This window comes from Scomber scombrus, chromosome 6 (genome assembly GCF_963691925.1).
Source record: "Scomber scombrus chromosome 6, fScoSco1.1, whole genome shotgun sequence".
Taxonomy (NCBI): Eukaryota; Metazoa; Chordata; class Actinopteri; order Scombriformes; family Scombridae; genus Scomber; species Scomber scombrus.
Genome location: NC_084975.1, coordinates 1,662,514 through 1,681,700, shown reverse-complemented (window position 1 = coordinate 1,681,700; position 19,187 = coordinate 1,662,514). Strand labels below are relative to the sequence as shown.

The following is a 19,187-nucleotide window of genomic DNA, read 5'->3' as shown; positions in this document are numbered from 1 at the left end:
TCCACCTGGTTCTACAGCCTCACAGAGAGGCATGAGGAGGATAAATAGGATGTTTACAGGAAGTTACCAAATATGGTCTGTTGTCTCTCTCTCTCTGCTGATTGGCTGTCTGTTGTCTCTCTCTGCTGATTGGCTGTCTGTTGTCTCTCTCTGCTGATTGGCTGTCTGTTGTCTTTCTCTCTGCTGATTGGCTGTCTGTTGTCTCTCTCTCTGCTGATTGGCTGTGTGTTGTCTCTCTCTCTCTCTGCTGATTGGCTGTCTGTTGTCTCTCTCTCTCTGCTGATTGGCTGTCTGTTGTTTCTCGCTCTCTGCTGATTGGCTGTTTGTTGTCTCTCTCTCTGCTAATTGGCTGTCTGTTGTCTCTCTGCTGATTGGCTGTCTGTTGTCTCTCTCTCTCTCTGCTGATTGGCTGTCTGTTGTCTCTCTCTCTCTCTCTGCTGATTGGCTGTCTGTTGTCTCTCTCTCTCTCTGCTGATTGGCTGTCTGTTGTCTCTCTCTCTCTGCTGATTGGCTGTGTGTTGTCTCTCTCCCTGCTAATTGGCTGTCTGTTGTCTCTCGCTCTCTGCTGATTGGCTGTCTGTTGTCTCTCTCTCTCTGCTGATTGGCTGTCTGTTGTCTCTCTCTCTGCTGATTGGTTGTCTGTTGTCTCTCTCTCTGCTGATTGGCTGTCTGTTGTCTCTCTCTCTGCTGATTGGCTGTGTGTTGTCTCTCTTTCTGCTGATTGGCTGTCTGTTGTCTCTCGCTCTCTGCTGATTGGCTGTCTGTTGTCTCTCTCTCTCTGCTGATTGGCTGTCTGTTGTCTCTCTCTCTGCTGATTGGCTGTCTGTTGTCTCTCTCTCTGCTGATTGGCTGTGTGTTGTCTCTCTTTCTGCTGATTGGCTGTCTGTTGTCTCTCTTTCTGCTGATTGGTTGTCTGTTGTCTCTCTCAGATGAGCAGACGGCGTTCACAGTGAAGGATTTTGTTAAACACGTCGGCGATCTTCACGACACCAACGGCTTCCAGAGAGAGTTTGAGGTAAAGAAAGTGTGTGTTACTGTGTGTGTGTTACTGTGTGTGTGAAAAAACACCAACATGTACATTTACTCATAGTTTGAGGTACTTGTACTTAACTGTAGTACAGTTTGAGGTACTTGTACTTAACTGTAGTACAGTTTGAAGTACTTATACTTTACTGTAGTACAGTTTGAGGTACTTATACTTTACGGCAGTACAGTTTGAGGTACTTGTACTTAACTGTAGTACAGTTTGAGGTACTTGTACTTTACTGTAGTACAGTTTGAGGTACTTGTACTTTACTGCAGTACAGTTTGAGGTACTTGTACTTAACTGTAGTACAGTTTGAGGTACTTGTACTTTACTGTAGTACAGTTTGAAGTACTTATACTTTACTGTAGTACAGTTTGAGGTACTTATACTTTACTGCAGTACAGTTTGAGGTACTTATACTTTACTGTAGTACAGTTTGAGGTACTTATACTTTACTGCAGTACAGTTTGAGGTACTTATACTTTACTGTAGTACAGTTTGAGGTACTTGTACTTTACTGTAGTACAGTTTGAGGTACTTATACTTTACGGCAGTACAGTTTGAGGTACTTGTACTTAACTGTAGTACAGTTTGAGGTACTTGTACTTTACTGTAGTACAGTTTGAGGTACTTGTACTTTACTGTAGTACAGTTTGAGGTACTTATACTTTACGGCAGTACAGTTTGAGGTACTTGTACTTAACTGTAGTACAGTTTGAGGTACTTGTACTTAACTGTAGTACAGTTTGAGGTACTTGTACTTTACTGTAGTACAGTTTGAGGTACTTGTACTTTACTGTAGTACAGTTTGAGGTACTTGTACTTAACTGTAGTACAGTTTGAGGTACTTGTACTTAACTGTAGTACAGTTTGAAGTACTTATACTTTACTGTAATACAGTTTGAGGTACTTATACTTTACTGCAGTACAGTTTGAGGTACTTATACTTTACTGTAGTACAGTTTGAGGTACTTATACTTTACTGCAGTACAGTTTGAGGTACTTATACTTTACTGTAGTACAGTTTGAGGTACTTGTACTTTACTGTAGTACAGTTTGAGGTACTTATACTTTACGGCAGTACAGTTTGAGGTACTTGTACTTAACTGTAGTACAGTTTGAGGTACTTGTACTTTACTGTAGTACAGTTTGAGGTACTTGTACTTTACTGTAGTACAGTTTGAGGTACTTGTACTTTACTGTAGTACAGTTTGAGGTACTTGTACTTTACTGTAGTACAGTTTGAGGTACTTATACTTTACGGCAGTACAGTTTGAGGTACTTGTACTTAACTGTAGTACAGTTTGAGGTACTTGTACTTTACTGTAGTACAGTTTGAGGTACTTGTACTTTACTGTAGTACAGTTTGAGGTACTTGTACTTTACTGTAGTACAGTTTGAGGTACTTATACTTTACGGCAGTACAGTTTGAGGTACTTGTACTTAACTGTAGTACAGTTTGAGGTACTTGTACTTTACTGTAGTACAGTTTGAGGTACTTGTACTTTACTGTAGTACAGTTTGAGGTACTTGTACTTTACTGTAGTACAGTTTGAGGTACTTGTACTTTACTGTAGTACAGTTTGAGGTACTTATACTTTACGGCAGTACAGTTTGAGGTACTTGTACTTAACTGTAGTACAGTTTGAGGTACTTGTACTTTACTGTAGTACAGTTTGAGGTACTTGTACTTTACTGTAGTACAGTTTGAGGTACTTGTACTTTACTGCAGTACAGTTTGAGGTACTTATACTTTACTGTGGTACAGTTTGAGGTACTTATACTTTACTGCAGTACAGTTTGAGGTACTTTTACTTTACTGTAGTACAGTTTGAGGTACTTGTACTTTACTGTAGTACAGTTTGAGGTACTTATACTTTACTGTAGTACAGTTAGAGGTACTTGTACTTTACTGTAGTACAGTTTGAGGTACTTATACTTTACTGTAGTACAGTTTGAGGTACTTATACTTTACTGTAGTACAGTTTGAGGTACTTGTACTTGTACAGCTCCATTTTTCCCTCTAAACTTCTCATAAAGCTTTGTTATTTTTTGTGTGTCGTCTTTATAATTTGTATTTTTGCACCTCTTTGTTTGGTTGACTGTGTTGTCACGGAAACGTCCTGGCTGCCTGCTGCTTCCTCACCCTCATCATCATCATCATCATCATTAGATACTGAAAGAGTCTTACGAGGTAAGACGCTCTGCTGCACACGTTAATGTTTTTAGTTTTTTTTTGTCTTGTCTTGTAATGTAAAGTGTTGGTGCACAAAGTATGCTGCAGGAAATACAGAAATGTAGATGTTAATGTGAAAATATGATAAAAACTAAATAAAACATGCTCAGGTTCTTTAAAAAAAGGTAGTTCTGATCATGTTTGTGTGTGTTTGAGCCTCTGACCTCGCTGCACAGTTTAGTTTGTGTTGCTCAAAGCACTGAAAAAGAAACATGACATTTTAATTAAGAATTAAAAAAAAGAAAATAAAAAGTTAAAATAGTGAAAAGCAGAAGTGTGTGAGGTTGAGATTTAAAAAAAAAAAAAACAACCTTCAAAACTCTCCACGGCTGCAGGAGTTGTGATTCAGAAAAAAATATCAAAGATAAATGTTAGAAAAAGAAAAAGGTCCTGCTTTCACACACGTCAACTAAAGTCAGAACTAAACATCGTTGTGTCTTTCAGAATAAAATGTAGAAACCAGATTATTCTTTTTAATCTTATTTAACCCTCCTGTTGTCCTCGAGTCAAGGAAGGAAGGGAGGAAAGAAGGAAGGAAAGGAGGTCCTCCCTTCCTCCCTCCCTCCTTCCTTCTTTCCTCCCTCCCTCCTCCCTTCCTTCTTTCCTCTGTCCTTCTTTCCTTCCTTCCTCTTTTCCTTTCTCCCTCCCTCCCTCCTTCCTTCTTTCCTCCCTCCCTCCTCCCTTCCTTCTTTCCTCTGTCCTTCTTTCCTCCCTTCCTTCTTTCCTTCCTCCATCCCCCTTTCTTCCTTCCTTCTATCCTCCCTCCCTCCTTCCTTCGTTCCTCCCTCCCTCCTTCCTTCCCTCCCTCCTACCTTCCTTCTTTCCTTCCTTCCTCTTTTCCTTTCTCCCTCCCTCCCTCCTTCCTTCCTCCCTCCTACCTTCCTTCTTTCCTGTCCTTCCTTCCTTTCCTCCCTCCTTTCCTTCCTTCCTTCTCCTTTCCTTCTTCCTCCCTCCTTTCCTTTCTCCCTCCTTTCCTTCCTTCCATTCCTTCTTACTCCCTTCCTTCCTTCTTCCTCCCTTCTTTCCTCTGTCCTTCCTTCCTTTCCTCCCTCCTTTCCTTCCTTCTTCCTCCTTTCCTTCTCCCTCCCTCCCTCCTTCCTCCCTTCCTTCTTTCCTCTGTCCTTCCTTCCTTTCCTTTTTTCCTTTCCTCCCTCCTTTCCTTCTTCCTCCCTCCTTTCCTTTCTTCTTCCTTCCTTTCTCCCTCCTTTCCTTCCTTCCCTTCCTTCTTCCTCCCTTCTTTCCTCTGTCCTTCCTTTCCTCCCTCCTTTCCTTCCTTCTTCCTCCTTTCCTTCTTCCTCCCTCCTTTCCTCTTCCTTCCTTTTTCCCTCCCTTCTTCCTCCCTTCCTTCCTTCCATCCTTCCTTCCTCCCTTCATTGACTCGAGGACAACAGGAGGGTTAAATAACATTTAACAGCTGTAAAAACTTCCCTAATGTATTTTACCCTGATATTTGATGACTTTTCCTAAATTGGCCCCAAAATGCACAATAATTAAAATATTTTAAAATGTTATATTTTTGTATAGATGCTTATTATCTCTGTATCTATTGCCATGTGTTTTAGTTGAATTAATAGTTAATAGTTTTAATAAGATAGTATTTATGAGGATGTATTTTCATGATGTAGCAGTGAAGACTGATGGCTCTAATGGTTATATAATAAACCCCACAGCTCCATAAAGCTCTGCTCATTTTACCTTTTACATAAAATAACATTTAACCACCAAAAATAGACCAAAAATGACTGAAAGAGACTTAAATTGACTAAAGAAACCTAAAAACTACTAAAAAAAAGAGTTTGAGTGACAGCTGCCATCTAGTTACCATGGTAACGTAGAGATGGAGTGACTGAAGAGACTCAAAACTACCAAAAAGAGACATTTAAATCATTATTGCTATGTTATATTTTCATGTATATATTGTGTACATATTGTGTGATAGGATGTTTAGTGGTGTAAAAGCTAAAAGATACACTCTCTCTGCTCTCTGAAACATGACTTAGTTAGTTTCTACTGCTGCTGTTTGAATGTGTATATTTCACTCTGTGTGTGTGTGTGTGTGTGTGTGTGTGTGTAGGAGGTGCAGGTGTGCACGGTTGACATGGCGATAACCACCGACAGCTCCAACCATCCCGACAACAAGACTAAAAACAGATACAGTAACATCCTGGCCTGTGAGTATTAATATCATAGAAGGGTGTAGTACAGTTAGAGGTACTTGTACTTTACTGTAGTACAGTTAGAGGTACTTATACTTTACTGTAGTACAGTTAGAGGTACTTATACTCTTCTGTAGTACAGTTTGAGGTACTTGTACTATTCTGTAGTACAGTTAGAGGTACTTGTACTTTACTGTAGTACAGTTTGAGGTACTTGTACTTTACTGTAGTACAGTTTGAGGTACTTGTACTTTACTGTAGTACAGTTTGAGGTACTTGTACTTTACTGTAGTACAGTTTGAGGTACTTGTACTTTACTGTAGTACAGTTAGAGGTACTTGTACTTTACTGTAGTACAGTTTGAGGTACTTGTACTTTACTGTAGTACAGTTTGAGGTACTTGTACTTTACTGTAGTACAGTTTGAGGTACTTGTACTTTACTGTAGTATTTCCATGTGATGCTACTTTCTACATCTCAGAGGGAAATATTGTACTTTCTACTCCACTACATTTATTTAACAGCTTTAGTTACTTTTCAGATGCAGATTTGACACAATGGATAATATAACAAGCTTTATAAATACAACACATTGTTAAAGATGAAACCAGACAGCAGTGTGTAGTCGGCTCACATCTCAGATGTCTATGAGTTGTTAACAGCTCCACCAAATAGTGATTTTTCCCTCTAAACTTCTCACATGGTTTCATTTCAATAAATGTTCAAATGATCCAATATTTCAGCAACAATCAAAGATTAGAGAAAAAGTCCAAAAACTGAAAACACATTAGTGTATCAGAACTTAGTTTGTTCTTCTTTCCTCTCCCATTAATCATCTCACCACCCCTCACATTTATCTGCTGACCCTTTGGAGAGAAACATTGTTGATCTTCTTCTTTCTTCTTTAAACAGTTTTTTAATGTTTATGTTTTTTTTGTATCTTTATCTCTTCAGACGACCACAGCAGAGTGCGTCTCTCTCCGCAGGCCGACACCGACGGGAAGACGAGAGATTACATCAACGCCAACTACGTGGATGTAAGAAGCTTCAGTCTCAACCTGTTTTATTCAGTTCTTTTTTTTATTCATTTTTTTAAACTCCACACAAACCGCCAGCCTTCATCTTCACCTCCGAGCCTCTTCATGATTTACAACTTTATTCAAAACTAAAGTCGGCACCCCCCCTCCTCCTCTTCCTCCTCCATCATCATCCCTTTTCATACTTTCTAAATCTATTCAGGAGCCTTGCTGTTGTTAGCATGGAACCTGTGCAGCTCTCCACTGTGTGCTTATCCTCCTCCTCTTCTTCCTCCTCCTCTTCATGATTTACAACTTTATTCCAAACTAAAGTCAGCACCCCTCCTCTTCCCCCACGTCTTCCTCCTCCTCCATCATCATCCCTCTTCATACTCTCCAAATCTATTCAGTTGCCTTGCTGTTGTTCTCCACTCTGTGCTTATCAACGATGTGAAGGGCGACACATTATTTTTTAAACCAGCCCGTCTGCTGCAGCAGTCACAGCTTCTCTGAGAGCCGTGTTCATGTTAGAGAAGTCGAGCATCTCTCCATCTCACTGCGTTTGTGTGCGTGTGCATCTTCAGCGCTGTCAGTCATGAGGAAGGTTTTATTGTGAGTGTTTGAACGCTGCCCTCTGCTGAAGAACTCACACAAAAAACGCGACTCGTTCCAGTTCAGGCTCTTAAAACTTTATTATTATTAATATTATCCTTGATTAATTTGAATGTGATTTGTGGGTTTAACCTTTTCTATCAGAGTCTCTCCAATCTGTTCTGGTCTGCGTTGACCTTGTGAGTGTGATGAATGAATTTGACGGTGATGCACTTGACAATTTAATTTTTAAGAGCGGGGAGTTATACAAGAGAACTTTATGGAAAATATTGTATATTTTGAACATCGCTCAAACTCTTTTAAATGCAAAAAAGAGAGAAATATTCACACCAGCGTATATGAAATGCTTGATGATGGTTTGAGGTAAAACAGGCTTTCAAGTACTTATACTTTACTGTAGTACAGTTTGAGGTACTTGAGTAATACTGCTGAGACAGAAATCAGATTTGTTTTGTGTATCATGTTTGTTTGTCCTCTGATGCATCGTCTCTGTGTGTCTTCAGGGTTTTAAGAAGACCAGGTCCTACATCGCCGCTCAGGGGCCTCTGAAGTCGAGCACCGAGGACTTCTGGAGGATGATCTGTGAGCAAAATGTCAGCGTCATCGTCATGATCACCAACCTGGTGGAGAAAGGACGAGTGAGTCAACACATCTGTAATTCAGTCACATGACTAATGTTTGTGAGGAAAACATCTGGAAGATAAAGATGATGGTTAAATCCTTTGTATGAACTTAAAGGACAGATTTACCTTTTTTCAGCTGTGTCTTAAATCAGTCAGCAGAAGAAATGAACATGAAGTGTGTTTATCTTGCTGTAATGATTCCTCCTGTTCATGAACTCAAGATTCATTTGATTTTAAGACACTTTCAGGTCAACTTAACTATCTACATGTTATATATTTCAAATAAATATATAAATAATGTTATGAAGGTAGAGATGTGTTTTTCCAGAATATTTTACCCTCATATTTCCAAATATTAAATAATCTTTTACTCCTTTTTTAGTCCTTGTATGCACAATGTAGACAGTGAAAAACACATTTTTGTCTAAAAAAAACAAAGACATTATGTTAAACGGATTCATCATTTTAATTATAGTAGAGAGTTTGCTTTCTTAAACTTGAAAGTAATAACAGAAAATGCGATTTTACCTTTTACAAATATAAATAACGTCTAGAATAAAGACTGATTTCCATTTCTGTCATATTTTATTTTATTCATTTTTCTTAGTTTTCTATATGTTGTTCACATAAATATAACATTATGAAGGTAGAGTTGGTTTGTTTCCTAGAATATTTTACTTTCATACTCAATCCAAATTCTAACAAAATGTGATTTTACATTTTACACATTTTTAATATATCTTTGGTTTTATAGAATAAAGATTAAAATCAGATTTGTTTTTCCATCATATTTAATGTAACTCATTTGTAACTGTCTCCTCAGAGGAAGTGTGATCAGTACTGGCCCTCTGAGGCTCAGGAGGAGTACGGAGGCCTGCTGGTTACAATGAAGAGCAGCAGAGAGCTCGCCTACTACACCCAAAGGACCTTCACCATCAGGAACACTCAAACTAAAAAGGTAAGGGCCTTCACTGTCAGGAACACCCAAACTAAAAAGGTAAGGGCCTTCACTGTCAGGAACACCCAAACTAAAAAGGTAAACCCTTCACTGTCAGGAACACCCAAACTAAAAAGGTAAACCCTTCACTGTCAGGAACACCCAAACTAAAAAGGTAAGGGCCTTCACTGTCAGGAACACCCAAACTAAAAAGGTAAACCCTTCACTGTCAGGAACACCCAAACTAAAAAGGTAAGGGCCTTCAATGTCAGGAACACCCAAACTAAAAAGGTAAGGGCCTTCACTGTCAGGAACACCCAAACTAAAAAGGTAAGGGCCTTCACTGTCAGAAACACCCAAACTAAAAAGGTAAGGGCCTTCACTGTCAGGAACACCCAAACTAAAAAGGTAAGGGCCTTCACTGTCAGGAACACCCAAACTAAAAAGGTAAACCCTTCACTGTCAGGAACACCCAAACTAAAAAGGTAAGGGCCTTCACTGTCAGGAACACCCAAACTAAAAAGGTAAGGGCCTTCACTGTCAGAAACACCCAAACTAAAAAGGTAAGGGCCTTCACTGTCAGGAACACCCAAACTAAAAAGGTAAGGGCCTTCACTGTCAGGAACACCCAAACTAAAAAGGTAAACCCTTCACTGTCAGGAACACCCAAACTAAAAAGGTAAGGGCCTTCACTGTCAGGAACACCCAAACTAAAAAGGTAAGGGCCTTCACTGTCAGAAACACCCAAACTAAAAAGGTAAGGGCCTTCACTGTGAAGAACACCCAAACTAAAAAGGTAAGGGCCTTCACTGTCAGGAACACCAAAACTAAAAAGGTAAGGGCCTTCACTGTCAGGAACACCAAAACTAAAAAGGTAAGGGCCTTCACTGTCAGGAACACCCAAACTAAAAAGGTAAAGGCCTTCACTGTCAGGAACACCCAAACTAAAAAGGTAAAGGCCTTCACTGTCAGGAACACCCAAACTAAAAAGGTCGGACACAAAAGTTTAGAGACCATGTTGTTGTTGTTTTCCTCTGCAGGCGTCTCAGAAGAGTCTCAGCAGCGAGCGGACGGTGACTCAGTATCATTACACCCAGTGGCCCGACATGGGCGTCCCCGACTTCGCTCTGCCGCTGCTCAGCTTCGTCCGCAAGTCGTCCAGAGCCAGAACGGACAGCATGGGGCCGGTGGTGGTGCACTGCAGGTAGGACATGATAACAGAGGGCCTGGAGAGGAGGGGTGGGGGAGACCTGATTTGTGCTCTAAATGTAGTAATCTGTGCTCTAAATGTAGTAATCTGTGCTCTAAATTAAGTAATTTGTGCTCTAAATTTAGTAATCTGTGCTCTAAATATAGTCATTTGAGCTCTAAATTTAGTAATCTGTGCTCTAAATTTAGTAATCTGTACTCTAAAGTTAGTAATTTATGCTCTAAATTTAGTAATCTATGGTCTAAATGTACTAATCTGTGCTCTAAATGTAGTAATATGTGCTCTAAATGTAGTAATCTGTGCTCTAAATGTAGTAATTGTGTGCTTGATTTAATAATTTGTGCACTTGATTTAGTAATTTTCCCCTAGATTGAATAAATCATGCTCCCAATTTATTAATTTGTGCTCTAGATTGAATCATCCTCATGCCGTTCTCTCTACAGTGTCACTGTGGATCAGTGATTTAATAAAGTTTAGTTTGAATCTTCAGATATGTGGATATATTTTATATTTAAAGCTCAACACTGTGATATCTCTTCTTTAATATAACAGACTTCTTCCTTCATAAACACTTAAATGCTCCTGCAGCTTTAATCCAAAACTCATCCTCAGGGTTATGCAGCGCTTCAAACCTGTATTATAATATAGATAAATAATTATATTCATCTTTAAACATCAGGCTGACCGAAAGAATAAAAAGCACAAATTATTACATAGAGAATAAATCAGGTTTTATTTTCATCCTCGTGTAACTCCTGGTTTATCTTCTCTCCCTGTCGGAGCAGTGCAGGCGTTGGTCGGACCGGTACGTACATCGTTCTGGACAACATGCTGAAACAGACCAGAGAAGAAAACAACGTCAACATCACCGGCTTCCTGAAACACATCCGCACACAGAGGAACTTCCTGGTTCAGACAGAGGTCAGAGGTCATCTGTCTGTCCATCAACACATAAACACACATGCTGCTAATGATGTCATATATAATAATATATCAGTCAGAGGACCAAACCACTACTTTTACTGTAATACTGCATACTACATCACTCATAATACTGCAGTACTTTTACTGTAATACTGCATACTACATCACTCATAATACTGCAGTACTTTTACTGTAATGCTGCATACTACATCGCTCATAATACTGCAGTACTTTTACTGTAATACTGCATACTACATCGCTCTTAATACTGCAGTACTTTTACTGCAGTAGGATGTTTCATGCAGGACTTTTTAACTTATAAAGTGTTTTTACTTAGCTGTATTTGTATTTTTAGTTAAGGATCTGAGTATCTCCCTCTCTCTGTGTCTCTCTCTTCAGGAACAGTATGTTTTCATCCACGATGCCTTGGTGGAAGCCATCCTGTGTGGAGAGACCGAGGTGGCGTCGGCTCAGCTGCACCGGTTTGTGGACGAGCTGCTGACTCCGGGTTCGGCAGGGAGAACGCGCCTCGACAAACAGTTCAAGGTGAGCGGCTCATCAAACACTCGAGAATAACACAATTACAGAACTATCTGCTATAATATATATTTATTTAATAGATTATATGACATTTTTCCAGACACAGTTTGTTTAATAACAACTTGACAAATTGCAGGACTATTAGAAAGCTGCATCACAATGAACAAAGCACAAGATATTTGTAGCTTCTTGATGACTTTACCTTCCTACATCCTGATTAAATATGTGCTGATTATCTTCAACAAGGCAAATGTATTCATACATCACATTTCAACAACAAGTAAATTCAAAGTGCTGTACATAAAACATACAAATGCATCAAGACAGATTATAAAAGCAACACATGGCTAAAATAAAAAAGATTTAAATACGATTAAAAGTGTTACATTGAAAAAATTAAATTAAGCTAAAATCAAGTATAAAAACATTAGAATAAATTCTATTTGAGGATTTTGAGGATATGTAATGTTGATTTTGATTTATGTGATGCTGAATCTGATTTGATATATTTTTGAGGCTTTTTGATGTACTTCATTGAATTGTTTACTTTGAGATGTTTATGACTCTGGTCAGGTTGGATCAGCTGTCATCATAGAGTTTAATAGTGTATCGTTGAGGATGGATGTATAAATATGTTGAATAAAGTGTTGAATCCATTATTACAAACATTAGACCCTCACAAAGATCTGATTTTGTGCTCTGGGTAAATTAAAACACTGAGAATGAGACATGAAGCTGGTAACGCAAAAAAAAAAACACACAAAAAGCTGAACAGTTTCCATTAAATCCAGCCGTTTCTATTCTGACTCTTCCATCACTGACAGATGTTTGGTGTCTCTTTCCACAGCTGGTTTGTCACCTGGGAGTGAAGCAGTGTGATTACTCTGCAGCTCTGCAGGAAAGCAACCGCAGCAAGAACAGAAGCTGCTCTGTGATTCCTGGTGAGTCTCACACCTTCATCTCAGAATGCTTTTTAAATTTTGATATGAACTATTTCCATCTCTAAAAACAAAGAGCTGCCCTCCATCTCCTCAGCAAGCTAATGACAGAGTTTAATGTTTAGTATTAACATGTGAGACATTTCTTCACTTTATTTTCTTTGTTTTAATTTGATTTTAATGCAGCATGGAGAGTGTGTTGGTTGGAGAGCACTGTGCTAGTGTAACAGATTCACTCTGACACAGTTTTTGAGATCTGAATTCTGTTTTTCTACTTTTTTCCTTTTGTAGTTGAGAGGTCACGAGTGCGTCTGTCTACGACGGCGGGGGAAACGTCGGACTACATTAACGCTTCGTACATCACAGTAAGAAACACACAGTGGATCCGCTCAGGGTTAAATCTGCTCTACAGTCAGATGAGAGGAGGAATATCAGTCATATCTCATCTGACTCTTTACTGTACAGCTGTTATATTTGCTCCTGAGTTGCATTAGAGTGATATTTTATGTCATAAATATTATATAATCAGTCTGACATTTGATAGTTAACAGTTATAAAGAGTTCAATGTATCATCTTCCTCATTATTAATAAGTTGTTCTGTCTTTAACCCTCCTGTTGTCCTCAGTCCAAGGAAGGACAGGAGGAAGGGAGGAAAGGAGTAGGGAGGGAGGGAGGGAGGGAAGAAGGAAGGAAAGGAGTAGGGAGGGAAGGAGGGAGGAAGGAAGGAAGGAAAGAAAGGAGTAAGGAGGGAGGAAGGAAGGAAGGAAAGAAAGGAGTAAGGAGGGAAGGAGGGAGGAAGGAAAAGGAGTAAGGAGGAAAAGAGGAAGGAAGGAAGGAAGGAAAGAAGTAAGGGGAGGGAGGGAGGGAGGAAAAGAGGAAGGAAGTAAGGAGAGAAGGAAGGAAGGAGGAGGGAGCAAATAAAGAGGGAAGGAGGGGAAGAACGAAGAAAAAATTAAAGAAAGAGGGAGGAAGGAAGGAAGGAAGGAAGGAAGGAAGGAAGGAAGGAAGGAAGGAAGGAAGGAAGGAAAGAAGGAACAGTCAAAAGAGATGGGGTCAATTTGACCCGGGAGGACAACAGGAGGGTTAAAATTGTAAAAAAAAGAAGAAAAAAAATGTCAGTCAGTTTCCCAAAGCTGAAGTTGAAGATATTCAGTTTACTGTCACAGAGGATTAACATCACTAGTAAATATTCACATTTAAGAAGCTGGAATCAGAGAATTTTGACTTTTTCTTCTTTAAAAAAAATGACTCGATTAAACTGCAGCTCTATTTTTTTTAGCCCTTGCACTCTAAGCAAATCATCAATGTGCTAAATGATCGTATCTGCAGGGTTACAGGCAGAGGAGCGAGTTCATCATTACCCAGCATCCTTTGCCCGACACCATCAAGGACTTCTGGAGGATGATCTGGGACCACAACGCTCAGGTCATCGTGTCTCTGCTGCCAGCTAACAAGGTGAACAACTGGTTTTTATTCTATTCATATGATATTATTGAACAAAGATGCACCCCTGTATCTACCTGGATATTCAGATGTGTTGTTTTATTTGTCAGTTATGTGCAAAAACAGGAAATACAGTCAGTGTTATTTCTTAGAGTGAGATGTTTAGATGGATATTAATCTCATGTCTGTGTGTTAAGCCCAGAATTAGATTGAGGATGTGGTTAGTTAACATATAAAAGAGCTAAGTTTAAATAAGCTTAACCCTCCTGTTGTCCTCGGGTCAAGGAAGGAAAGGAGTAAGGGAGGAAGGTAGAAAGAAAGAAGGAAAGGGAGGAAAGAAGGAATGAGGAAGGAAGGAAGGAAGGAAAGGATTAAGGAGGGAGGGTGGAAGGAAAAGAGGAAAGAAGTAAGGAGAGAAGGAAAGGAGGAAGGAAGGAAAAGAGTAAGGAGGGAGGGAGGGAGGAAAGAAGTATGGAAGGAGGGGAAGAACAAAGGAAAAATTAAAGAAAGAGGGAAGAAGGAAGGAAAGAAGGAACAGTCAAAAGAGATGCGGTCAATTTGACCCGGGAGGGTTAAAGATCCGAACAAAATCGCAATGCATCATTGCCCCATACATACATATATATGTATGTATAAAACATAGTAAGTATAGGTGGTGTTAGGAGTCGTAGTTCTGGTGTCAGGTGATGATATAGTCCCACCTGATCAGACAGCGATGATGTAACCGTCAGTTGACTTCCTGTGTTGTTAGACGGAGGAGGAAGAGGCGGAGCTGGGCGTCTTCTGGCCTCGCAAAGGGCAGCCAATCAGCTACGAGATGTTCACCGTCACTCAGAGGAGCGAGAATCACATCTGTCTGGCCAACGAGGACATGCTGGTGGTCCAGGAGTACGTACTGGAAGCTACACAGGTGAGTGGAACATGGTAAAGTAAAAGGGTCAGTTCACCCAAATTACAAAAAACAACATATTTCCATGTTTGCCATCTAGAGGACAATCAGTGCTGATAGGTTTGAGATCCTAACCCTAACCCATGATTATATGTTTAATTTTATGCTTCTTAAAACATTAAACAACTATCTCTCTTTTCATAAAAAAGTGTCCCTGATATTCTGGACAATAAAAACTTCATGGTTTCATTCAGAGTAACAGGAAGACTTTTTCTGGAAAGAGATGTTGCTATTAAATACTTTTAATGTCTTACTGTCACAAAGCCCTTCTTGGGACTGGTATAAACACTGTGATACTTGCATCAGGCAGTTGTTCTGGCCTGTCTATGTATATTTTATCTTATCCTATTAAATAAACCATAATATGAACGGAGGCTCCTATACCTCCTACCCTCTAGAAGGAGGTATAGGAGCCTCCGTGGCCGCACCGAAAGACTCAGTAACAGTTTGTTTTAAGGGTTCATGGGATAAAAAAGGTAAAAACTGACTCTTATGAATTGTTGTCGCTGACGTCTGTTCCTCCTCTTCGTCATCTCAACAGGACGACTTCGTGCTGGAGGTGAAACACTACCGCGCCCCCCGCTGGCCGAACCCAGACAGTCCAATCAGCAACACCTTTGAGCTCCTGAACCTGGTGAAAGAGGACAGCGTCACTAAGGAAGGACCCACTGTGGTTCACGATGAGTACGAGCTTTTCTGATGCCAACATTTACCGTAGAGTGATAGGGTTAGTGTGAGGAGCTGCTGGAGCTGGAATAGGGGTTGGGTATCTTTTAGGTTTTATCCAATACCGCTGCTTAACTCTCCTGTTGTCCTCGAGTCAAAGAAGTTAGGGAGGATGGAAGGAAGGAAGATAAGGAGGGAGGGAGGAAGGAAAGAAGGACAGAGGAAAAAGAAGGGAGGAAGGTGGGGGGATGAAAGAGAGAGAGAAGGAGGAAAGAAGGACAGAGGAAAGAAGGAAGGAAAGAAAGACAGAGAGATGGGAGGGAGGAAGGAAAGAAGGAAAGAGGAAAGAAGGAAGGAAAGAAAGAGAGAAGGAGTGAGGGAGGGAGGAATGAACAGTTAAAACAGATGGTGTGAATTTGACCCGGGAGGACGACACAAAGGTTAAATAAAAGGGAAAAAAGACAAACTTTGTCCAAAAATTGTGCTTTTTTTTTTTTTTTTAAGGCATTTTGTAAAGTGCAAATATTAATTGAATTCCCTACATTATATAAATACAACTAAGACTAAGAAATAAATGAACCAATATAAAAGAAATTCACAACAAACTGTCATAATCATCATAATCATTTTTTGTTCAGAGCGAGGATATTTTACAGTGAACTTTTGGACATTGTGTTTTCAGTGTGGGAGGAGTCACAGCGGGAACTTTCTGTGCTCTGTCATCTCTGACGTGCCAGCTGGAGACCGAAGGCTCGGTCGATGTCTTCCAGGCGGCAAAGCTGACAAACCTCATGAGACCGGGAATCTTCAGCAACATCGTAAGACTTTTTTTGTTCTCTCACGATACCCTGATGATAATCTACTGCTCATTACAAAAATCTGTATCGAATTACGTGTTCTTGCTCAAAACTGACTCTTGTCCCTGTTACTCACTTTGACCCAAAATGATTGGAAAATAGCATCTGGTTTGAAAAATACAGATGTTTGTCTTTAATAAGCAGAGACCTGGACAGGCTCGGTGGCAAAACTAAAGTCCAACAAGTTAAGAAACGAGCAGTCAGATCATCACAAAATGTTGGAAACAAACTTCCAGGTCTGACAAATATATTTGAAAGTCCGTGTAAAGTAAAAATAAATGTGTTCTGAGTTTGACATACCACAGAAAAGTGTGTTGTTAATCACCCTGCCAAATGTGAATGATTAAAAAAATGGCCAAATATATGAAATTAAGCTTCAAAGTTGTGTAAAAGTCTGCCTATTTCTCTGCTCCCAAACGCTGTGGGAGTGGCCGTCGAGTCCGCTGAAGCCCCGCCCCCTACCAAGTGTCACCTGTCAATCAAAGTCACCACCTCTACCAGAAACATGGACGCTAGGCCTGAGAGGTTTCTGTTGCTAACTGGGTTCCTAGCATCGTGGCTAACTCAGCTAACTGTAGACTGTAGTAGTAGTAGTGTGCTGAATGTATTTATACCTCTACTGAAGCAGGGGCGGGTTTTTGCTAAACACCGCGGCGGTGATTTTCAGACCCGCCCATTAAATCCAGACACAGAAATGTTGAAACACAATTTGTGAAGCCTACCTCCACAATTCAAATCTAAATGGTTGAAAAGCTTTTTACACCTTTTTTAGAAATACATTTATGACCTATTTAATGTGTTTAGAAGAAAATGTCTGAATTCACTTTACACGGTCTTTAAAGAGACAATAAAAACCAAGAAAATGATTACCTTTTGCTCATGCATCAGTTTATAGATCGTGTTTTTAGCAGTGTCCTTGTTCGGTGTCCGTGCTTCGGTTGACGTGCTTGTCTTTACACTCGACTGTCTTCACCCGAGAATGGCTGCACCCAGGGCTGCGCTTCAAGCATCCACACTCTGGATGTAGCATGACCAGTAATTGAACCCAGCTGTCCTGTATAAGGACTGATTACACCAAAAGCACGCCCACACAAAAGAAAGTACTTACCAATTAGGATTTTTAGTTTGTAATTTACACACTTTACAAACATGAACAACTCGAAACATTTTGTTCTTTATGTTTTGAAAACCAAGTGAATAAAGATAGCAAATCCAGGCGGGGAGTTCGGTCCTCTGAAATGAGACCAACGCGGAAGTAACTTAAAACTGCATTCTATCAAAAGGCCACCAGGGGGCGACCGTTTTGGTGTCAAAAGGACTTCCGTCTCTATACAAGTCAATGGAGAATTCACCAACTTCTCACTTGATTTCTAACCTCAGTAAACGTTTTCAAAATGCTAGTTTAAAGCCTTCTTCAATGCAGTATGATGTTCATTTGGGACATTTTGGCCTCCCTGATTTTATATGTGACGATAAAGCAGGGTATGCTTTAGGGCGTGGCTACGTGGTGATTGACAGGTTGATTGGTTCACAGGTTCAGGAGGGCGCCTCATGCTCCTCCTGATGCCCATATAGTAGAATCCCTGTTTTTATTTTTCCCGGCATGCACCTGAAATATTCAAGATGGCGCTGCTCAGATCCAATACTGTTGGCTTCCAAGCCACAAACCAATGGGTGACGTCACAGATGTTACGTCCATTTCTTACATGCAGTCTATGAGCAAATAACAGAAAACAGCTGGAACATGCAGATGTTTCAGGATATTATAACAACTGCTTACTTGTTTTTTAGGAGCAGTACCAGTTTCTGTACAAAGCCATGCTGAGTCTCATCGGGACACAAGAAGACGAAAAAACCCTCCAGTCCTCCGACAACAACGGTACCATCGTGGTGGGAACTGCCAGCACTGCCGAGAGCCTCGAGTCCCTGGTGTAACCGCCCCGCCCCTCAAATAAGCCCCCCTACACAATGAACTCCTGTTTAACTTTTACAAATGAGCAACAGCAGCATTTCGCCTTTCGTCCTTCCTCCTCGACGTCTCCTGATGCCAGACTCACTGCAAACAGATTTTAATCCTTTTTATTCAGAACTTTCTGTGTTTCTGTTTGAAGCCAGCGAGTTTTTTTCTCCTTCGCTGGATCAGAAGACTCCCTTTGCGATTTTGTAATGTGTGCCTTTTTGTATTTTTCCATCCTGTTCTTCTAACTTTGATACAAGCTGTAGACTAACTGTCCAGTGTTTTTAATGCTGCCCTGAGATGTTTCACTCAACTAACACTTTTATTCCTAAAACCTTTGTATTTATTGGCACTGAGCCAAATGGGGGGAAAAAGGGAACAAAACCCGTCATCTTTTTACATCAAATGAAATATTTTGTTTAGCTTGTCTTTTATAGAGCTCATGCACTGAACTCCTTTCTGTAAATACCATCACAGCAGTAGCAGCAGTGTGCTATTCAAGTCAAATATAAAATAAGGGCCTGGAATAATTAAAAAGTAATAATAATAATAATCTAATGTAAATAATATTATAGTAATCACCTTGATGGACCAAATTTCTATTTATACTATTAGATTTTTATATTTTACCATTTTTAGTGCATTACAATGTTATGGTTTCTAATTGCTTAGTTGGAGAACATTAATGCTTTTATATTCTGGATTTTGTAACAGACTAAATGTGATGCATGGGATACTGACATGTTTGTTATTAGCTGGACATGAAACACTGCTGGATTATTAGCTAGGGGATTAAATAAGTGAAAGAACACCAAAGACAGAGCCTGATGGAGAGTTTTCTTACTACAACTACACCGCAGATGAAATTTAACAACACGCAACGAAGGATTCAGAGCCTTTGAAAATGGCGTTTCACTAACATCATCGTCCTCTTTTAGCTCATTAACTACAAACAAACTTGTGTTCATGAATGGAGATGATGGCCAAGTATCTCTCTTACTAGCCTCAGTTAGGGTTGTTAAGCTGTGATTAGATGCTCACTATTTTGGGGAAAGGGGAGAGATGTAAGAGTGGCCCCCAAACAGCTCAGATTTAC

At 40.0% G+C, this 19,187-nt stretch overlaps 1 protein-coding gene across 1 annotated transcript in view; it reads left to right on the top strand.

Annotated features, from left to right (window-relative positions):
- ptprz1a (protein tyrosine phosphatase receptor type Z1a) overlaps positions 1 to 18,069 on the top strand; it is a 53,241-nt gene extending 35,172 nt beyond the window's left edge. The window contains 16 exon segments of the mRNA XM_062420695.1: positions 930 to 1,015; positions 3,201 to 3,221; positions 5,338 to 5,434; positions 6,373 to 6,455; positions 7,550 to 7,684; positions 8,493 to 8,627; positions 9,647 to 9,810; positions 10,602 to 10,737; positions 11,140 to 11,286; positions 12,128 to 12,221; positions 12,510 to 12,583; positions 13,549 to 13,674; positions 14,423 to 14,572; positions 15,153 to 15,295; positions 15,960 to 16,095; positions 17,926 to 18,069. Coding sequence (XP_062276679.1) covers positions 930 to 1,015; positions 3,201 to 3,221; positions 5,338 to 5,434; positions 6,373 to 6,455; positions 7,550 to 7,684; positions 8,493 to 8,627; positions 9,647 to 9,810; positions 10,602 to 10,737; positions 11,140 to 11,286; positions 12,128 to 12,221; positions 12,510 to 12,583; positions 13,549 to 13,674; positions 14,423 to 14,572; positions 15,153 to 15,295; positions 15,960 to 16,095; positions 17,926 to 18,069 — 1,871 coding nt within the window.
- The last annotated feature ends 1,118 nt before the right edge of the window (positions 18,070 to 19,187 follow it).